General features: G+C 46.3%; 2 protein-coding genes across 4 annotated transcripts in view; both read right to left on the bottom strand.

Moving 5' to 3' along the window:
- Positions 1-726: 726 nt before the first annotated feature.
- FNDC10 (fibronectin type III domain containing 10) lies at positions 727-1,502 on the bottom strand. The gene has a single exon (XM_050909619.1). The coding sequence runs from the start codon at positions 1,500-1,502 to the stop codon at positions 789-791; it is 714 nt and encodes a 237-aa protein (XP_050765576.1). The 3' UTR covers positions 727-788.
- A 7,505-nt stretch (positions 1,503-9,007) lies between these two features.
- The window catches only part of LOC127024755 (Golgi integral membrane protein 4-like), a 33,005-nt gene continuing 19,840 nt past the window's right edge, over positions 9,008-22,172 (bottom strand). The window contains exons 7-14 of one of the 3 annotated variants that reach the window (XM_050909414.1): positions 21,264-21,419; positions 20,852-21,130; positions 20,047-20,204; positions 15,351-15,559; positions 12,621-12,688; positions 12,155-12,319; positions 10,956-11,027; positions 9,008-9,542 (exon numbers count right to left, since the gene is read on the bottom strand). In XM_050909414.1, coding sequence (XP_050765371.1) covers positions 9,432-9,542; positions 10,956-11,027; positions 12,155-12,319; positions 12,621-12,688; positions 15,351-15,559; positions 20,047-20,204; positions 20,852-21,130; positions 21,264-21,419 — 1,218 coding nt within the window. In that variant the 3' untranslated portion in view covers positions 9,008-9,431. Of the gene's footprint in view, positions 9,543-10,942; positions 11,028-12,154; positions 12,320-12,398; positions 12,458-12,620; positions 12,689-15,350; positions 15,560-20,046; positions 20,205-20,851; positions 21,131-21,263; positions 21,420-22,172 lie in introns of those variants that run through there. The other 2 variants (XM_050909415.1, XM_050909416.1) reach the window with 2 other exon arrangements.

Genomic DNA, 22,172 nt, shown 5'->3' with positions numbered 1-22,172 from the left:
TTGGTGCAGGATGTTGATGGTCACTTGAGCCGACCAGAAAACCCCTGTTGTTTTGGACAGTGGCCAGTCTAGGTCCCAGAATCTGTGAACAGCATAAGGCACGATACAAAACCCACTTAAGTCACGAGATTTAGGTGAGCTTTGGATCAAACACACACTTAGCTATGGGTTTTGTGGTTCCACCGGTCTGCTCTCCCAGACTTTAAACAACATTCCCCCTCAGGAAAAAATTCAAGCACACGTCCAAGAGCAAGGGGATTTAGGCATAGGCTTAAAATAAGGGTGTTCTGGAGAGTCTTCTCAAACAGGCCCTCTTTAAGATCTGTCGCTTGCTTTTAAAAACAGACATTTTTCTGGCACTTGTGGACCTTTGCCATTATTTACTTTTAATCCACTGAGATCCCACGAGTTCAGTAACCGTGTATCGCGCAGGCTGAAAAGCCACCCTAGGAGGAAGAAGAGCTCCAAATACTGAGGAAAACCCAAATCCTGGAAGTTTGGGAAAGGCAAACCCAAGACACCCAACGCTTCAAACGAGGCCCTGGGCAAAACCTCTCCCCCTCCCCTGAAAGAGCTAGAAAGACGGAATCGGGCGCGCTGCAAGAAGCGGTCCGGCAAGAGAACCGGGAAAGCCGCCGCTGCCAGCAGACGCGGCACCCCGGGACGGGGGCCAGAGCGCCCTCCCCGCCCGGGACGGGGCCCCGCGCAGCGCACCGCCGGCCAAGCTGGCGACCCGGCCCGGCTCCGCGGCGCTCCCGGGCCTCGGCCGCGGCGGGAAGCGCTGAAGGCTAGGCGCGGCGGGGGGCGGCGGCGCCCGCGGCCCCGGCGAGGGCCGGGCTCATGAGGTTCTCGGTGATGTAGGCCACCAGGAGGCAGATGAAGACGAGCATGACGCAGATGGAGCCCCCCACGGCCGTCATGGCGACGACGATATCCCGCATGGCGGCCGGCTCCACGCGGAACTCCACGCACTGGGCGGGCGGCGCGGGGCGCGGCGGCGCGTAGCGCGGCTGCAGGCAGAGGCGGTAGCGCACGCTGCCGTGCGCCTCGGGCAGCAGGTAGTCGCGGCAGGCGGCGCCCAGCTCCACGCTGTCGCAGGGGAAGCGCGTGTAGGTGCCGTCCCAGGAGCAGTTGAGGGCGAAGCCGCGGAGGCCGGCGGCGGGACGCGGCGGCCCCCACTGCAGCAGCACGCTGCCGTTGCGCAGCACGTTGGCCACTAGGGCGCCGCCCGGCGAGCGGTGGGCGCGGCAGGCCCGTGCCGCGCACTGGAAGCCGCGGGCCGGCGTGCGGAAGCAGAGCCGCCCGCCCGCCGCGCCCTCGGCCTCCACCTTGTAGGGGCACCACGGATCCTCCGCCGCCGCCGCCGCCTCGGCCTCGGCCCCGGCCCGCCGCGCTGCGGAGGGCGGCGCTGGCCCCGCGGCGGCGGCAGGCGACGCTGTCAGGGCGGGCGCCGGCGCCCCGAAGCAGAGCAGGGCGAGGATGGGCGGCAGCAGGCTGGGCATGCCGGCTGCCGCGGCATGGAGCCGAGCCGCGGTGCCGGCGGAGGGCGGCGGCGCCCCGTGCGCCGGTTATAAACGCGGGCTCCGCAGCCGCTCCGCCGGCCGCCAATGGAGAGGCGGCTCCGCCGTTAACTCTCGCTGGGCTGCGGAGCACCCGCCGCGCTGGGCAGCGCACGCAGGACGCGCACCCGCTCCAGACCGGCGGCGGCGGGCGGCCCCGACCCCTCCGTGCCCGGCCTGCGGGGGGGGGTCCGCAGCCCCCGGCGGACGGTTCTCGGGTGCTCCGAGCTCTGCGCCTCCCGGTAAGGGCCGGCAGGGGGTCGGCTCAGCCCCGCCGGGCTTTGCGTGCCCGTCCGGCGTCCCTCTGCTTTGCTCGCCGCTTCTACTGGGTGCTCCGCGCAGGTCCCCGGGCGAGCGGCGGCCCCAAGGGATTAGGCGAACGCGGGGCGCACGCTGGTCCAGGCACTGCTCACAGATGCCGCGCATCGGTGGTCGGGAGGGTGCCTCTGCCACCGGGGTCTGGCAACCAGCAGAGATTTGGTCCAGGGCAGGGTTGTGGAAAGTTACAGAGCTCCCCTTCAGCTGAAGCAGACTTTGTTCAAGGAAATGGGGGTTACGTGGATTTTTTTAATGGTTATGTCTGCAGACCTAGGCTGCTTTAACCCGTTGGGACCGGAAATTCGGAGAAACGCGGCAAGGATGTAACACACGGAGAAAGACGTGAGTCCCCCAGGAGGTCAGCTGAGAGCAGTGACAAAGCTCTGGGTCTTCAGTGCACACTAGCCCGTGAGCCCAAAGAAAAAAAGATACTCCTCTTACTCCCGTCTTTTAACAAATGTCATTTTTCCCTCTCTGGAGCAGGACCAACCCACAATCCATCCGTTTGATCTAGAGCCAGCTGTTTATTTTGCAGCACAGAAGAGGGCAGGAGACAGAGCAGTGCTCTATCCTAGTATTACACCATAATGCTTTCTGAACGACCTTGAAAGATTTACACTATAGAATTGTCCAAGTGTGGAAACAAAAGATCTCCACTGAAACAATAATAAAATTACATACTTAACCTAAGCAATGTTTGAAGATTCTTTGAACAATTAAATTAGTAAAAGCTGCTTTAAGTCCTGTCTTTTGAGTTGCAGATTTCATTCCACACAAAAAAATTGTGGGGGTTGGTTTTTTTTGGTTTGTGTTTTGATCAGGTTTTACATACTGTCCTGTTCCAGTTTTTATAGCAGAACATAAGCATTTGCCTATATTTAACTGGCAAAGTAGAACAATTATCATGTCACATGGTTAAAAACTGCAGAAATGTGCCTAAACACATTGGTGTAGTTCTTCACTGTTTTACCAATTTGGAAATACAAGATCTACAGATTACTCTAAGTTTTCTTTAAAAGTGTTTATTGTCTTATATACGTTTAAAATATAACAAAAATAAGATTCTGAAGCCTATTTTTATTTCATAGCCTAAACAAAACCCAAACCCAAATCATACACCTTGGACTTCACTGAAGGTGTTAACTTGATATATACAAAGTATAATTTGCAGCAATGTGGAACTTGTTTAGTTTTGTTTTCTGATGCATTGAACATCAACATGACCAAAAGGTCTCACATCAGGACACCTTTTCCTGTCTGAAAGACTTGCCTTTTTAAAGTATATGGTTTCTTAAGGAAATCTTTAAACATAATTTAGCAATACTAAGTATTATCTCATAAGTTATTTCCACATCTAATTTTTAAACAAATCTTAGTGTTGAGGGGGAGGGTGTCTGCTAGCCTATAGAAAGTTGCTAGAAATCTCTTTTGATACCAAGAGGTATCAATAGGAATCAATAAAAAAATAGGATCAACATAGAAAAGGATGCTAAAGTTGTAGTAATGGCTGCTCTCCTCGCAAAACACTTCATTATCACAGAACAATAGGAGGTGCTGTGCTGCTGAAGGCACTTCTTGGTGGCTGAGGCAAACTTACCTGTGGAAGTTCCAGCTAGGATGCAAAACTGAAGATCTGACAGCCCTTCCTGAGAAATGTGTGGGTCTTCAGGAGATGGTCGGAGCCAAACCAAGCAAGTTTTGCCTCCTTAAACTTTGTGCAGTTCTCCTAACTATTAAGAGCAGATTGCACTCCAGAGCTGTCATTGTTTCAGTGATCAGAGAAGAGATCTGGCACCAGCCTCTGATGTTGCTTATGATTTGCAATGCACTTTGAGTTCTTCTGTTGAGAGATCCAACGGAAGGGTCTGGCATTTGGTACAGGAAAGGAAAACGGTTGGCACAGCAGTGAAGACACCTGATTGCATTTGCCACATCACTTAGCTCTGGACTTAATTCCGTACTTGCATTTGAAGTTATAGAAGAGGGAAAAACAAGCTAACCAGAGATACCTCATTTCATGGAAAGCTGTGGAAGCCTCCTCAAATGTCTTTCCCAGAATGACTGCCAAAATTACCAGGAATTGGAATAGAAAATCATATTCTTCCCTTGAAGTTCGAGTCCTGAGCAAGGCAGTAGTATACCTGCACACTGACTTCCATTTAGCTGTTTACATATTACGATCAGAATAACTGGTTCTGTGATTATAAGCTGGAACAGGTTTGTTGAACAGAACAGTGAACTGACCCAAACGATCATGAAAGCTGTTGAGTATATCCTTGTGCTATCACTGTCATCCTCAGACCTTTCGGCTTATAGGTGTACCCTTGTACTGGAGACCCACAGTCTTCTTTATAACCACATATTCCTTTGATTTCCAGATTTTCTTCAGGCACATGAACGTAAGGATACAGAACACCCCAACCCCTGTCAGCGATACTTACACCTACCTCATCTTTTCCATGTATATTGAGACTCTCTAACACTAAAGCAGCACAGAGTTCAGCAAAATTGGCAGGCTTCACTCCAGAGGTGGTCAAGTGTAAAACGGCACTGAGAGAGATGTGGGTTGAGGTGAAGAGACACATTATTGCAAGGTGCAAAGAAGGAGTGAGCACTGAAGATGTTCATTCCCTGGCAGGCCTATACTCCATCAGTCTAGGTTAGATTCATATTTAATCCCTAAGTTCTACAACAGCCAGTCTCACTCAAATTATATAGAATATGAACAATAGTCATCCTTCGAAAGAACTGTTACTCTTAAGCAAGTCATATATATATATAATTAGAAATGAGAGGACATTCTTGGTTTGGGAATATGCAGACAGTTCACACCTACAGTATGCAAGGGTTTAGGGCATCTTCTCCTCCAACTATTTCAGATGTCTTAGAGAAAACATCTCATTAAGCTCCTATCAGATTGTCACATTTTAACTCCTAAAAAATGCCATGTAAATGAATGAGCCTAATAATCCTAAACAGGTTGCCAAGTAAGAAGTAGATTACAGAGAAGTAGGCTTCATTAAATAGAGATTTCATTTAACTAATCGATAGACATATGTTTTCCTCATCCATGCTTTTATTTGTAAGGGCACAGAATGTACTATTAATTCTCATCTGGCTAAAGATGTGGCCAAACCACTGAAGACTTTGACATCATGTGAACCCTGGAAATACATTTGTTTACAGAAATCTAATCTACATCATCTTGCTGGAGTCCAACGGAAAATAAAGAGCAACCCATCAAAAAATTTGTAACTACAGGTTAACTACACCTTATCCTGCACTGCATTGTTTCGCCTTGCACTATGTCTCTAAGCAAAAGACAATTATTTATGCAAGAGACAAGCAAACCCACATGCTTTGGCTTGGTCAGTCTGCCAGCACTGGCTTCATATGAATACTTTGTCTCATTGTTTGCTTTCTTAGTAATTCAGCTGTTTCCTAAGACCTTCTTCTGTGCCCCAGCCTGCAATAAAACTCAGCCTGGACTTCTCATGTATATTGCTTCAACAGTTTGCCACTCAGGCAAAACATTATTATTTGCTTTCAGCTGTGAACCCCCAAGCAGCATATCAAAATCAGTAACATCCCATATTGCTTTATAGGCCTTCAGACAGTCCCAACACCACAGGTTTTCTGCTTTTCTGGTTCTCTTCCACTGGGTTTATTGCCTCCTGTTAGAGGAAACAGTGAACCAGTATTAAAATGGGGGCAACTTGCTATAGGCCAGACAAGGAAGCACTAACCACCCCCAGCTAAATTTATGCAACACTGTGCTAATCTTAGTCTTGGATACAGCCAGGGCACACAATCCCTAGAGCAGAGATGCTTAGCTCTCAGCTAAGGGCAGCATGTGACATATGGTTGCTAAAGCATTCTCCTAGCAGGGAGCTTTACATTTAGGGCTGAGTTGCTACAGTTCCCTCCAAGTCATAACTTTGACGATTACTCATCCTAGACGTGCAAAAGCAGAGAATTTGCCTCCTAATTTAGATAGCTCCTGCAGTCTCTCTGAATCAGCATACAGTCTCACCCCCACTGGGGTTCTATTTCCAGCACTTGATTCATTTCCAGTAAGGTCTGAAGTTACATACTCTGACAGTCACAGGCTAAGAGAAGCACGAAAGAGGAGTGAATGAAATTCAGCAGACAGATAGCCGTACTACATATCTTACTGGGGCAACCTGGGCATGCAGGTTTGAAGTTCATGCCACAGACTGTGTTGGTCATTGATCCTGCGCTGAGCTGCGAAACAATGACATCTTACCAGCCCAGCTGAGAATTGGAGGCATTTTTGATCAGGATGCATCTGGACCGATAACTGCAACTCCAGCTAATCTATTCTGAATGTGCTATTTATAGCAGACAGTGGAGGCTGAGAAGCATTGCATCATACAGCAAGGTTGGTAAATATAAAGCACTAACGCAGCATTAACCATTTCAAGTCATTTTGGATATCTTAAACCACATTATAGCTTTGCAGTGAGCTCCTTAGTGGGCTACATAAGCAGCTATGGCACTTGGCTAACAGACCTTTTCCTAGACTCCCTGGAACAGCCTCTGGCTGCTGTTCTGCCTCTGGCACCTTTGCTTATTCTGCTGACAAAGATACCCAGTAGTATGAACAAAGAGCCCCTAGAACAGCATTTGTCTTCTCTGGAGATCTGTGCGCACACTGAGGCCTGGATACCTCTACACTTAAAGCAGGCTATTCCAGGGAGTGATACAAAATGGAAAGATAAGAAAACTATTTATAAATTGGGGCGTTGCTGAAGCTCTCAAAGGAAATAGCTTAATTTCAATAGGAGCTGGACCACTCCTGGATTTCTGATCCAGGAGAAAGCTGGAATAAAAAGAACAAAAGCAGTGTACAGAGAATGCTCTGCAGATTGAATGCTCCTTTCCAGGCCTGAGAAAGCTCTTCTCATCTTAAGTGGTGGGTTGCAGCTGAACTGCTGTTGACAACAGTTCTACAGTGACCATGGCTGGGGTGTTCTGCCTTTGACCTTCTTAACTTAGCTGAGATAAGGTGCCAAGGCATGGCTGCAGATAGAACTCTGTAGCCAGGAGCGCTTTCAACTCATGTCCTCCCAAAAGCTAGTATCATCAGTATTCACCTGTGAGGAGTTCTGTATTCTCACATGGTTTTGGAACACACAGTTCAAAACTGTTGTGATGAGGCTCTTCATGGTCTTGGTGCACAAGTACATCTTGCCCAGTTTCAGCAAGCAGCAGATCAGGTTTGTGAGGTCCTAACAACATGATTCTACTCGAGTCTGTAATAACCAGCAGTACCATCCAGCTGACCTGATGCTGTAGCTCTAGAAAGGGCAGCATCTGGAAAAGCAGAGTTCTTGTTGCTTCCACACAAAGCAAGCAGAGAGCCAACCACATTAACTACTCCAGTCTACCCCAGAGTTTGACTTGCACAGCTGATTGTGCTGGTAAGAAACACAAGCAGAATAAAAACAAAGAACCAAGAAGGCCTATGACATGTTAATTTCAAGGTCCATTAGAACCAGTGGAAGAAAAAAAAACAATCAATACTGTCTGAATGAAAAAGACCAAGCTTACTGGGAGATAAATAGTTTTTCCAAGTGTCTAAAAGTGCTTACAAAATATGCCCCAAAACAAGGGATTAAAAAAGCTTAACTAATTCAAAAGGGAACAAAGATCTCTCCTCTGATCTTTTATCAGGTCACGACATTCAACCACAAGCTGCATTTGATGAGTGAGGTCCCAGAGTCCAGGACTTCTGACATGGCGATGAGGAAGTAGGAGACAGCTCAGATGCATAGGTCTTGCACAAGGTAGGAAATGTGACAGCTCTGCCCTGTTCATATGACTAAACCAGGTCCCAGGCTTTGAGATATCACGATGAAGCCCATTCTCCTTTCAGCTGCCTCCATTTTAAATTCCAGCAACTCCAGCTGACTCATTCCTTCTTTCTATCTGAGGTCAGGCAAGACATGTTTTGAAGACTAAATAAAGCACCGCAGATTTCAATCTACTGAATCAACAGAACACTAGAAATGCCCAACTTTCTGATTAAAAACCAGACCTGTCTAGAAGGAGCAAAATTTATCTTAGCTCCCTATCAAATGTTAGAAGACTGGAAAGAAGCCGAACAGGATGGAATTGCATTAGTCGGGCTCCAAATATTCCTTCATATCTACCATCATGAATACTCTTCCTTACTTTTTTCCCCCTCCTGTGCACGAAATGTCATCCTTAGCAAGCCTTTCATGCTTGCTTGGGAATCCTGAACAATCTAGGGCACACCTAGGGAGGTGCCAAAAGCTGAGCGTATGTCAGGAAGATAGGGAGGGAGGAGGTTATGGGGCCGAGAGGCAGATGCCGGCTGGGATATGCTCTGATACATTCTGCCGATAGCCTGAGGAGGGCAGCGTAGGGACAGCTCTGCTGGGATGCTGCAGCTGCATCATGAATAGTAGTACGGTTTGAGCAAACACACCCATCACAGAAATGGATGTCTGCTCCCATCCTGCTGCTTGCATTTAAAAACTTTAAGCAGTGGATAGTTTGGCCGCTCCTAGACTCTGTTCATGTCCCACTGGGGGCATCCACACCACCAAAATGCTACACAAAGTAAAAAGAATATCCCATTAGAGGGACTGGCAGCTGTGCCATGAAGTGCTTCACTCACCGCAGCTGGTGACCTGCAGAGGTTACTGCAGGGTTGCAGTTGTTTCTTTGTGCGGCAGTCCCTGCCACCATCACAGAAGAGCCTGTCTCTGTGAGCCTGAGCTCAGGCCAGCCCACATCTCCAGGAACCTAGGGTGCAGCAGCAATGTCGAGACAAGATGCACAGCATTAGATGGGGAGGCTCCAAGCCCAGCAGGACAGTCACAGCTCAAAGCCAAGGAAAGGAGAATTCTACAGGGTTCTACTCGAGTCACTGGGAAGGGTCTCTGCACCAGGAAGAGGACCCAGTTGCTCATATACACACATGGACACACATACACTGGCTGGCACATGGTCATTTCTGTTGGTGCTTGTGGTTACCTATCACCCTTGCATTACTCCAGACAAAAAGCAGGCTACCTTCCTCTCCACCTTACTCTGATGGGAGCAAAGGATGTTTTAAAGAAACACTACTGAGCAAAATATTTTATGAAGACAGATTCCTTTGTATTAGCAATCAGTCGAGTAAGTCCAGGGACCAATTCAGGCACCCCTCCACTGCCCAGAGGATTAAAAAAAAAAAAAAAAGAATAACTCTCCAGCTTGGGAGGGGATAGGGAAAACAACAGGGTGAAGAACACAATCAATCAAAAAGTGCTTCTAAGGAAAGCAGCAGGATAAAATCATTCCTACAGTCTGAGAGCACTTCCATGCTATTGACCAGAGAGGCAGCAATGGCTCCACACATAGATGTAATGCACATCTGCAAGCACCCTGCTCGCTGCCTGTGAAGACAGTTATCTCCTCCTGCCTTTGTCTGTTCTGGGCAGTGTTTAATACAGGAGCCAGTTCCCAGAAGGAGTTCCCATCCCCTCGTTCCTAGCATATTCCATTTTCCTTCAGCATCTTTCAGTAGTAGTCATCCTTCTTGCCATCAGCTCCCTGTATGCCTGCATGGTCTTTCTGGTCTTGCACAAGTTCCAGGTCATCATTGTCATCCACCTCACCTCCATGATCCTCCTGGGTGCAGAGGGAACAGCCAGGAAGGAAAAGTCAGCAAGGCCTGGAAAAGGAGACCCTAACTAGCAGCGCACCATACTGCTTCTGAGCATAGCTGTTCTACCATACCAGCCCACCTTGGGAAACTCAGGAAAACAGGGAAGAATCCATCTCTGCCAGGGACCTTTAGGTGCCATTGGCAAGCCACTTAACCAAGACACAGAGGTGAGAAGCCTGTGTTGCCATGATCAGCCTGTTCATTTTAAGCACATTTAATATCCTGGCATTACAATGCCATTTTAACATCTCAGCCTGTTGCCACTGCTACACAAGTAGAAGATATCCTATATCCACCACATTTAAAACTGTGTAACAAATCCCACCCACAACATGCAGCAGCCAGCACAGCCTCCACTGGCACTTTTAGGTCCAACTATCCAGTGTACAAGCCAGGTTCTAAACATAGGGCAAGGATAGCTCCCGACATGAACTTTGCTCTGCCCACCCCTTATTTCCCCACTCCCTTCATTCCCATCAGGCAGCCCAAACCCTCAGTTCCTCAGCAATCACGAAACTGCAGAAAAAGCCAGCAGCAGCCACTCACAAAGGGCAAAGAGAAGATGAACAAGACTGGAAGAGGATCCTTCATTTCTACCTATGTGAGCCAGAAGGCACCAGAGTGATCCTCTCTAGTACTCATGCTCTCAATCTTTGATGGCCTCCAATCTTTCTCCTAGAGGAATGCCACCTTGTCACTGACTACAGTAGTCCTGGGGCTCTGAGACACAGCAATACACCTGTTTTCAGCCAAATAGAGGAGCAGTTGCTTCCTGGCAACTGTGGCCCAACCAACGCACCACCTCCCACACTTGCCTCAGGAGTGGGACATCACATTCTTTTGCCACCCATACTTTTGTTCGACTTGCTGGCTGTAACCCAATGACCCTTCTCAAAGCACAGGTGTAGTTCTCCCCAGCTCTTCCACAGACACAGGCTAGACCCAGTAGGTCCTGTGCAGCAGCAGACTACAGGGCTCCCAGTGAATTTCTCACCACAGGAATAAACCCAGGGCGATGCTTGGAGAAACACATACTGATCTTGCCTAGCTGCACTGGTACATCTTGTAATTCACCCCAGCTGCTGTTTGGTAAGCATCTCACAGCTCAACTGCTGCAGATTGATGCAGAAAGAAATGAGGAGGGGAGACAGAGCATAAAGGGTACTCTGAACACCTGAAAAAGCAAAGGGGAGCAGAGGTAAGTGGGCTCCAGGCTTGTTCTGAAGGCCCACCTCACTGAGTAGGTAGAGACAAAACTGAAGTCAGTGCTCACATCTGGTTTCCTAAAAGCTGAGTCATACTCAGCTCCTGGCTACCAACATACCCAGGTAACAATCACACCAGAGAGGGAAAGAGGAAGAACCTTGGTGTCGTACAATTTCTTGCTCCTGATCTTCTTGGTAGTCATCCATTGGGTCTTCCCTGGGCTTGGCAGGTCTGCCAGCATCCTGAAAAATACAGAAAGTCAGACTGTGACTGTAGACAGTGCCCCAACCTACTTCCATTCCCTGCCAGGGATACAGCTCTCTTGCATTACAGCCCCAGGTCTGGAAGACTGGGCTACAGATCAGGAATCGGGGGGAAGCAGAGAGACAATGAGGCAACCCAAACTCCATTTGTACTTTCTCCATCCAGTCTCTCTTCCTACCTGCTGGCAGCAACTGCCCAGCTCCTTCCACTGTGGAGAGAGGCGCCTCTCCTACAGCAGGAAGGTCCCAGGGCCAGGGCCCTTGCACATGCTGCTGTTGCATCAAGTTCCAGGACTGCAGGGAATCTACAAGTTATTTAGAGTAGAGCTTTAGGGAGCACAGCACAGCCCTATCTGAAAGTCAGGTATTTATGTCACTAATTCTTTCCACATTTTCACTAATCTTAAGGATGTGTTGCTCTGTTGGTGCCAGCATCTTTGTTTGATTTCATTGGTCTGGATTTTTTTTTTTTTAAACCTCACTATTAATCATGATTTTAGAGCCTGACAGATAAAACACTCCTTTTTAAAACAAGCAACACTCAGCTGCTTGTCAAAACAAGCTAACATTTCCCTGATGCAGAGTCTGGCTTCAGACAGCAAGAAGCACTTTGCAAAATAAATGGATTCCATCTGCAAGCAGGCAAACAAGGAGGCAGAGTTCTCACGTGTTGTCACTGCTGCCAGGAGCCTGCTGCATACCCACCAAAGGAACAGCAATGACTGCACTGACCAGACCCCAAGCATAGGCCCATATTGTCTCTGGTTTTGGTCTCTCAAGTGCTTGAAAAGATACAGACCTCTGCAGTAATAGCTGTGGAGCGAGCCATCTCCTATTCAATGTCTCTCCAGCCATGTAGGTGCTGCAAACGCTAGGGCTGACTTCAAGAAGCAGAGAGGACAGGGCTAGAACAAGTTCTGGTACTGACCAACCCACCAATTCTCACTCAGAAAGAGGTTTCTCCTGCCTGCCATATCCTTGCAGTGGGATTATGGATCCATCCAGGAACATGATGTTTTCCTTTGAGTCCTTAAGCTCTCTGCCTCCCCGCGTTCACAGCTAGGGATCTCTCCCCGGCCCCTGCTGGTTGCCCTCATGTCAGTCACCTTCAATGGCTTCTCCTTAGACTCTTCTTTCACGCTGGGCTCCTTGAACTTCTCCAAACCTCCCACCTTCTCTTCAAAGTCAGGTCTCTCCAGCTCAGCTTCCTCAAACTCATCCTCACCTTGGTTATTGGGATCCTGGGCAGGATCTGCAGCATCATCTGGCATCTGGACAAGAAAAGCCTCTTGTGAATACCAGGCAGGATATCCCCTTGGGAGACAGAAGGCTTGCTGCCTTCACCAGCAAGCAGGAAGCGCTGGCTTGTAGCACTTCAGTCGCACCTCTCTTCAAGCATGTTAGCAGTTCTAAAAACAAAAACCCCAGTCTTCGTTATGCCTCAGAATCCCTCCAGAACCAAGGAGTTTGGAGTTGCACATTATAGAAGCTTCTGGGAAAGCATCGACTTAAATGGGACAGCTGGATTCTTATTTAGAGCTAGGGTTGCATCCAGATGGCAGCATTACTTACCATTGGTTCCTGGACAACAGTCTCTTTCTGAGAACGCAAGTTCTCCTCTCTCTCAATCACTCCTGCATCTGCAAGGAAAAGGGACAGTTATCAGTGTACTCTCAAAAGTCAGTGTCACCAGTTAAGATTCCCACTGGTGGGGAGCAGCTGTATTAAGTCCATGCCAAGTAGGGATTTGTCTTGACATTGAAGAAGTTTTCAGAGGAATGCTTCTTCAATGCCATTTGCAAGAGTTCAGGGCAAAGCAGCACTATGCTCCTACAGCTACCAAAACTGCTTCCTTGTCCCCAAGGCTGGGGCATAAGCACGTGTTGAAGCATGCCCGTAACTTACTGAATGATACAAAGACAAAAAACAGCTCTGAATTCAGCCCCTAATCTATATCAAGATGCATCTTTCCCTCATGCCACTGCTAAGTCTGGGCAGCGTCTATAGCAGCAACCCAGCCATGCAGCCAGACCCCAGCCCAGCCATCAGACCATCACTGGGAGCCAAACTAGACCACGGCAGGTCAGTGTGTCAGTGCCACCTTCCCCTTCATTGGCACACAGCTGCTGACAAGAACAAAAGGCAGGCTTCCTGTGTCAGGTAGGGGGACGGTCAGGGCAGCAGGAGAGTACTAATGAGAGAAAAATAGAGCCTTTTAAAAATATAGCCTTTGCTTTCAACTAAGTGAAGGCCTGATCCTCACCCCGAATTGGATATGGCTCTGACATGTCCCAGCTCTGGCACTCACTGCTGTCTGCCATGACCATGGGCTGAGTGCTTCTCCCCAAAACATTAAAGGAGCCTGTGAGACAGCAGTGTTCCAAACTGGACAGCAGCACGGCCAGGGCAGTCGAGTCCTTACTTTGGTTGCTAATTCCAATTAGGACACAGAGGTCAAGGGCTGTTGGTCCTCACGTTCCCTTATATCTGCCATGAGGCTTTTTCTTTTCAGGGCAGAATTCACTTTGATGTGAACCAATTAGTTCTGTTCCTCTAAGGGGACTTACTGAAAATCAGGTCAGCAAAGCATGAAATAGCAGCTAAACATAGCTGTGGGAAAGCACAGGAATACCAAACCTCCTCTCCAAACAGGCATCTGTATGCACATTAGCTGTTACCTAACTGTTGCTGTTCTGGAAGGGAGGATTTCACCTGCACAGAGCGAACTGAGCCAATAGCCTGGGAAGAAATTACCCATCTGGGGTGATTTCAGCCTTTTGATCCAAGATTCAGTTAGAACCACTGACCTTCATTCTCTGCCCCATGACATCCTCCTCTGTTCCAAATCCAGAGCCAAAATCTACTGTCAAGAAACCAGGCTGAAACTGTCTTTATAATGTTTAATAGCATGCAAGTCAGCATTTCAAATGAGATCCTCACAGGAGTCTCAGCTCCCAGCTTCTCTGCCTTACTGCATTCAAGACCGCAGCAAAAAGTTAGCTACATGAAAAGCCACCTACTTAGTCATTCTACCTCAGTCTAGCAACATACAGAATTAACATTAGTCATATCTACATTTCAGTGTCTCTTTTTGACAAAGGTAACTAGCTAACTTCCAGATATTACAGGTTATTTCCACATGTGCAAGAGAAATTGACGGTAGAGTCTGTTTGCAGTAAAGAAATCTGTTTACAAAGTGTTCACACTGTATATCCTGGCCCCTTGAGCACAGCAGAGCATCTCTGCACAGACTCTCAGACTGGCCACCTCTGCTCAAAAGCCCATTTCAGCTCTCCACTGCCTGACTGGCTTACTGCAATGCATTTTTGATGCCTTCTTTATTGGCTTCCAAAGGAAGTTTGTAGCTTCCCTCTTACATGTCGTAGACATACAGCTGCAATTAAGTCAACCTTCCCTTTGTTACTGGACCTACAGAAGTGCTCCAAACCCCAACCAACCAACATAATTTTCTGAAAGGTCTAGTCATTTTACAGCTGTTTTGTGTTGTTTCACACAACACAGTTATTTAATTGTTCCCTCATTTTGCCACTCACATGTGACTACCATTATAGGCCAACTGATAAACCTCACCTGAAAAATGAGGCAAAAAAAGATTCTGCCCTCACATGCATAATCTAATGGATTATGTTCATTAGTTAGTTTCATAGCATGATGATGAACTTTACACCAAGTCAAATGTTTCTCCCAACCTGTTATTAGCTGAGTGAGTCAATGCACAGGGGTCTGAACAGATCCGGATCAGAAGACTGAGGAATTCTAACATGCTGTTCTAAGAGCTGGCCTCTAATTGCTCAAATGCAGTTACTTACTAGACTTCAAACAGCTGTAGGTGCTCTGTTGGCTGACTGACAAATACAGCTTAGCTACCCTTGAATTTATTTGCTTTTCGCCCCTTAAGGACAGTTGTGAAATTTTCTGCCCTGAGTAAGTTAGCAAACCCACTTGTAAAAAAATTAAATCAATTCCTATGGGAGACTGAGATCAAGTCTTGCAAAAAACAGTGACATCTTCCCCATCACTCCCATAGGAAAGAAAGGAAGAATTGATTTAACTTACACAGATTTTGAGTCCACTACCTCGGAAGCGTGTGAGGATGTAGGACAACAGGGAACAAAAATGGAAAACCATCCAGGCTTTTCATTTGACCAAGGACAATAAAAGCACAAGAATTTTTCAAGAGCTGTAAGGTTTTCCTTTAACACAAGCAGAAAGCTTTTCTCGCTCTCCACCTTGATTAGCAATAAATTAGCACTGTATAGCATAGCATTAGCAAAACCATACCCATTTCGAGTTCCTCATCATCTGTCCTTTCCTTCTCGCCTTCCTGATCAGCTATTTGATGCTCTTCCTCTCTCTTCTGATTGTGTGGCTGTGGGCTGCCTTTCTGCATCTCTTGCCCAGGCTTGGAATCAAAATGAAGGCTCTTTGGGTAACTGTGCACTTGTTCTTCATCCATCTGGGCATTCACTTTGTTAACTATGTCTTTCCAGCTGCAATAAGGGTACGAAACAAAACAGAACCCCCCTGCCTCAGTATATCAAGCCATATTTCATAATGGCAAGCAGAGAAAAACTCCAACACATGCAGAAGTTTGTCCTAATTTAACTTTTTGGCAAAACTAGCAGATTGTATTAGTTACTGTGATATCCGCGTGAAACAGAACATTTAATACACCACATAAGTACAAAATAAACTATGCTTTATAAACACAATTCATTGTAGAACTGCTTTAATATCATATGATACAATAACGTATCCACATAGCAATAAACTCCAATTCTAAATAGATACTTACTCATGACTCACACATACCCAAATGCACAAATCTAAGTTTTTGAAAAAATATTAAAAACATAAGTCCTCTTTATTGTTCCAATTTAATTTAAAATTAAGATGCTACTAAAGTAAAACTGTAGAGTTTTGGCCTAAGGAGAAAAAACCTTTCAAAATAAACAGGAAAGCTGCAATACAAAATTGACAGTTTCCATTGTCTGATAATTTTTTTTTAAAGCTACAAGCTCTTTACAAAGCTTTGCAACTGGGATGGATACTTTAACCAGCATCTGTTTATAAGACTCTTCCATAGCATACATCTGTCCTCAGTACAAACCCAAACAGTGAAGATAGAACTAGCTGAAAGGAAACATTCACATATTGTTTTGATTTTTTTTAGGTGAACATGGGAAAAAGTGTTTTGTTTCTTCGTTCATGAGGGAAGCCATGCTGCAATATGATTTACTGCTTTTCCTACCACCACCCCCCAAATGTTTTCATCCATCTACTGACCTGAAAAATTGATTATTCATACACAGCTCTATCTGTGAGAGTTCAGGCAACCCCTTTCAGGTAGTCATAGTCAGGAATTCCTTCCTCTGTAATGGTTCCACCTCAAGTACGCTTCTCCTGATGTCTACATCAATATCTCTCTCTGCTTCCTTCTTAACAGAAGTGCCTCAGAGGGACAAGTACTTGATATCAAGGTATATGCCAAACGCAACACATTTTTCATTAATGCTTCTCTGCCTGCAGCAATAGCACAGCTCACGTGGATACCCATCCAGAGGCTCAGCAGCAGAGTACTTAGTAGCGTAACTGTTCCACTGCATGGAAATGAGTTGGAGGTCAGAGAAGAAACGGAATATTTTCAATATTAGTTTCAGTGAACCCCTGAAAAGCCCAGAAGGCAGGGCTGTCTCACAAGGAAAGTTTTCTTCCCAAATATCCTTACTCAGGGACACCTTCAGAAACAAAGAAGGGTAAAGGAAGAGATGAAATCCCAATAATAGGGACTCTCAAAAGTGATTGAAACAAAAACTTTTAACCTAAGTTACCACCAGTTTCAAGCAGGATTACTGCTTGGTCTAGCCTGTCCTGCTACATGAGCCAGCTGAGATTTAAAAGTCTACTTAAGACATTTAAGTTTTTAACTGCTGAGAAAGGACAAGTGGCCTTAGCTTTAGCAGCTTTTTAAAGCCAGCATACTACCACCGCACAAAACTTTCAGTAAGAAAAATCATAACCCAGCCTTCAGCTCAGATTTCCCCATTATAAAACCATGAAAATGCAAATTGGCCATCAAGAGCTCATCTGGAATCTGCTGGTCTCAGCCACCCAATGCAACAGTTCTTGGCATTGGATGCATGCCCTCTTTTGTACTCTACTGCGGTTTGATATTGTTCTTGGCATTGACACCTTCTGGAGAAAGTTGGTTTATGCACTCCTTATCACAAATCTCACTCAGTGCAAATAACAGCCTCCAGCTGCTCAGTAATTTCTTGATGATAGATCCAGGAAAAGAAAAGCACACCAAACATACCATGATCTCTGTCCTTGCAGAAATCATTTGCCAAACAAATCCAATATTTGCATCTTCTGTTTCACAGAGTAGTGACGGTATCCTCTCTAGGCTCTACGTAGCTGAGGAAAGGCCATTCTGCCATCACAACTTCAACCCTTACCTCCAGTTACACCCACACAAGTCCCTCCCTGTAAAGGAGCAGAATATCCTCTGTGCTGTTACTCTGTGTGTCCATGCAGATGTTATCTATCAGAGCAGTATGGGGAGCACGTTGCCCTTTAAAGACCTGTGCAAAGCAATCTCTGACCTGGGAAGATTACAGGTTAAGTGAACAAAGAAAAATGGCAGAGAAGAGTGGGTAGGATCAGGCTGAATTTAGAATGAAATCCAGAATTCTCCTCTACAGATAAAACAGAAATTAAATCTTGTTTGTTCCAGTAAACTGAGCAGACATGACCTGGACATACACAGGGGATAAATAAGTTAAATGAGGAAGCACTATTTTCAGAGTCAGTTTTTGGATTATAGCCAGACTTTGATGAATTGCAGCCTCATTTTCTTCCATTTGCAAAACAGACTGGTCTTCTGTGAGTGCTGCTGAGACAGTAAACAGTTTCTCCTGTGCCTGTACAGCATCCAGTACAACAGGATCCGGTCCCTGACTAGAGTCCCAGGTACTACAGCCATACAAGTAACATACTGTGGGAATTATCCATTCTGTTACCTGCATGGAATGGGTAGGTTCATGCCATTCTCTGAATCTCTGCCCTTTCCAAGGGACTCCCCTCCCCAGAGCTCTCCTCTCCTGTTTACCTCAAAAACAGGTCTGGAGAACACATTGTGCTGAGGATGTCTGATATGAGCAACAGTCCCAAGTTGCAGGGAATTTTCATACCAAGGTTTCAGCTAAGCTCAGAAGACTGTACCAGTTCCAAGTCTTTTACTGTAAACCCTGATCCTTGTATTGATATGGTTGAATTGGTTTGACTTCTCCAGATGAAGTTGATATAAATTACATCATCTCAAGTGCAGGTATGCAGGAACATAGACAGGACGAAAGCCTGGGCTGTCTGATGGATTCTGGTTGTGTCCTCATTTCTGGCATAAACTATTGCTGTCAATTTTACCCCATTCTGAATAAAACCCATTGATTTGGGATCACAGGTCTCAGACCTATCTGACTTTTCATGTTCTAATCAGGCTTTATGAAGGAAAAACCCTAGCATACCTCAGAAGTGCACTGGCAACAGGAACCCAAGCTCCATTCCCTGGGAGGAAAGAAAACACAGAAGACAGAATACAGAGTTTGGGAATTTGTCTTTGCCCTAGAAGCACAACCAGAAAAAGCTCTAGTACCTAATTGGGGCTGGTTGCCTGCTGCTTCTAGATTACCATATAACCTTGTGTCTTGGTTTCAGCCAGGATAGAGTTAATTTTCTTCCTAGTAGCTGGTACAGTGCTGCGTTTTGGATTTAGTGTGAGAATAATGTTGATAGCAACAACTAAAACATCAGTGTGTTAAGTAGCACTTAAGGATTTTTTCATTTCCCATGCTCTGCCAGCAAGCAGGTGTACAAGAAGCTGGGAGGGAGCATAACCAGGACAGCTGACCCAAACTAGCCAAAGGGATATTCCATACCATGGAACGTCATGCCCAGTATATAAACTGGGAGAAGTTGGCTGGGAGGCGCGGATCACTGCTTGGGCATCAGTCAGCAGATGGTGAGCAATTACATTATGCATCGCTTTTCTTGGGTTTTATTTCTCTTTTTGTTATATTCCTTTTCATTATTGTTATATTTTTTATTATTGTTGTTGTTATTTTATTTTAGTTAAACTGTTCTTATCTCAACCCATGAGTTTTACTTTTTTCCCCAATTCTCCTCCCCATCCCATTGGGAGCAGGGAGGAGTGAGTGAGCAGCTGTGTGGTACTTAGTTGCTGACTGGGGTTAAACCATGACACCTTGGAGATGAGAAGCTTTCAGATCTTCAAGGTCTGTTTGTTCCTGCAGAGCTTGGCAGATTACTGATTAATTAGCGGGAAAAATGAGCAAGTTGCAGCTCTAATATACAACTTAATGCCTCTCATTTATAGAAACTGAAGGAATTTTTAGCCATCCTTGCTGCTGCAGATGGGTCACTCCCATCATGCAGAATTTCTTCAGTTTGCTAAACAAAACAAGATATTTAAGTCACCATCACTAAAAGGGAGGAGATTTCTTGAAGTCAGTTCAGACTCCCATCGCACCCTCTCCTCTAGGTAGTAGGAAATCCATGCTGACCTGATCTCACTCAGCAGCAACTCCTCTTTCTCTCTCCTCCCCACACAAACACTTTACCAAACAGTTCAAATACAAAGGCAGCCTAGAGAGCATGCACCCATAACATAAGAGCCTTTTTTTTTTTTTGCCAGCACAGCACCCACAGCAGTCTGTGCATTCAATCACACAACATTGCCTGCAACACGACTAGTCATCTGCTTCAGCTGAAGTAGAGATCTGGCAGCAACATTCAGTTACAAGAATTAGATGACAGTGGAACCAATAACTAACACTTTCTTCAACCATCTTTCAAGTAGAAACCACAATAAACACAAGGAGAGAGAGATCAGGGATGAGCCTGTATGGTAACTTTCAGCCTGAACATTGAGAGTAGAAGGGAGTTTTGTTTCACCAACCTTTGCATTTGCACCTGTTTGTTCCCTGTAGAGTGGTGGTTGTCTGGCATCTGAGGTTTTTCTGCTGCAGAGGGTTGTTTCAGATCAGACAGTGACAATCCAGGAGCCTGGCTTTCCTCATTGCTTTTCACCTGAATGCGCATCACCATCTTTAGATCCTGCAGAGAAGACACATGCATACGCTTGGGATATACACAAGCTCCTAATCTTATCAGATACCTGCAGATCTCCCTTGAATTTGGGCAGGCTTATGGGCCAGAAAAATCCTTTATCAAAGAACAACAGATTCAGAAGTGCTCCAGAACAAACCTACAGTTCTGTCCAGCCAGCCTGCAGTAAGAGAGGTCCTTCTCCTTCCACACAGCCAAGAGAAAATAATTTGGATCTTATGTGACCCAAGCTTATCTTGGGTAGGTGAATCTCCAAGAAAAGAGGAACAATAAAACCACCTCTAAAAAAATCCACACATGTTGCCATTATAACCACACTGCCATTATTGTCATTTTTCTAGAGATTTGCTTCCCATAAACTCACTCTCAATCACCCCAGGAGGCAGGGGAGCTGCTTTTATGATTTACTCTTTGCAGATCCAGTAGGATCCAGAACAAGAACCCTAGCCTGTTCATCTGAGCCCAGCCACTAAACCACAAACTCTTAATTGTGCACAGGACTCTGAAACCTGAGGCCAGGACAGTTTCCACATCAGGGAAGTGGAATGCACATATGCATGTCATTACAAATGTCATAGTTTTGAGCTTCAAAAGCAAGGGCTACACAAAACAAGCAGCAAGTGTGCAGAACTTACTGGGTTCCCATTTGGTAGACTGTTCATGGTCCGGGTGAATCGGATCACATGGCCATCCCCACGTCTTGCTGGCCAGGCTGGCATAGCATCTGGCAGTGAATTGGCATCTTGCAGCGGGGCTGGATGGGTAAAGAGCACGTTAGCCTGTGGCCTCGGACCATCGTTACTGTATGAGTTCTGGCCCTGCAGCAGAGGGCCATCTGCCTGCTTCTGAACCCCAGAGACTTGTGATGCCAGCGGGTTCCCGACAGGGCGATTCTCCTGATTGACTGGAAAAGCCTGCAAGGAAGAAAGGACAAGAAGCAAACTCTAAAGAAACAAGCTCAGTTCCCTCCAGTTCAAAGCCCCATGCTGAAAACCCACAGAAGCCCTGCAGAACTCTCCTCCCTGGGGTTTCCAGGGAGTACTACACCTTCTGCCTCACGAGCTGCAACTGGCTGTTGGCTGGCACCATGGGCTGCTCCTTCAGCACCTGAAACTGCTGCTGCCCCTTCCCAGCTCCTCCTCCTTTGAAACTTGGCATCTTCTGTAGAGCTTCCTTGAGCTGCCTGAACTCTTCCATCTGGGCCTGAGAAGGGTACAGAGAAACCTCACACAATAACAGGGTTAAACAACTCCTTGCTGAGAACAGCCAGTCTTTTATGGCCAGTTGTTCAGCACAGATACACTACTAAAGAAGATACATATTTTATATATATATGGAAGGCTGGAGATAATCCACAACCATTAATGACAAGCCCAAGCTAGTCTTCAGCTTTCCCTCCAGACTTCATGGATATTCTGTATTCCCCCTTTGCCAGTCTTGCGTCTTATTTTATTGCACACTTTTACCCTGGAAGTGCTGACCCATGATACTGATTCTTTGCCCAATGCTATTTAGTGCATGAGCCACTGACGTAACTCCTGCCTTTGCACAAGAATTGTATCCTGGGTCTTGTTAGGTGTGGCTCCCTCTCCTCCTGTGCCTCACACACATACCTTCAGGTCAGCTGTTTTTAATTCCTGTGGAGGCATTTCTCCATGGATGTGCTCCTCTCAGTGGGGCTGACAATAATTGGCATAATCCTACTTGACAATTCAATTTACTTTGCAAGACAAATGCAAATTGATTCTCCTGGACTGTTAAGCAAATGCAACGCTTTTCTGTATTGCAGCTTATTTCTTCCATCTCCAACCCTGAAAAGTAGGGCTTGAAAAAGCTACTCAGGAAAAGCTCCCCACTCCTACCCCAGTTATTTATAGGAAAGTGAGGGTGGAGAGCTTTTCATATGCTTGCCAGGGTACCTGGAAATGGACCAAATTAAGGACTGGGCAGAGTAGG

This window comes from Gymnogyps californianus, chromosome 21 (genome assembly GCF_018139145.2).
Source record: "Gymnogyps californianus isolate 813 chromosome 21, ASM1813914v2, whole genome shotgun sequence".
Lineage (NCBI taxonomy): Eukaryota > Metazoa > Chordata > Aves > Accipitriformes > Cathartidae > Gymnogyps > Gymnogyps californianus.
Note: the sequence above shows the minus strand (reverse complement) of the source record. Positions and strands in the feature narration are given on the sequence as shown.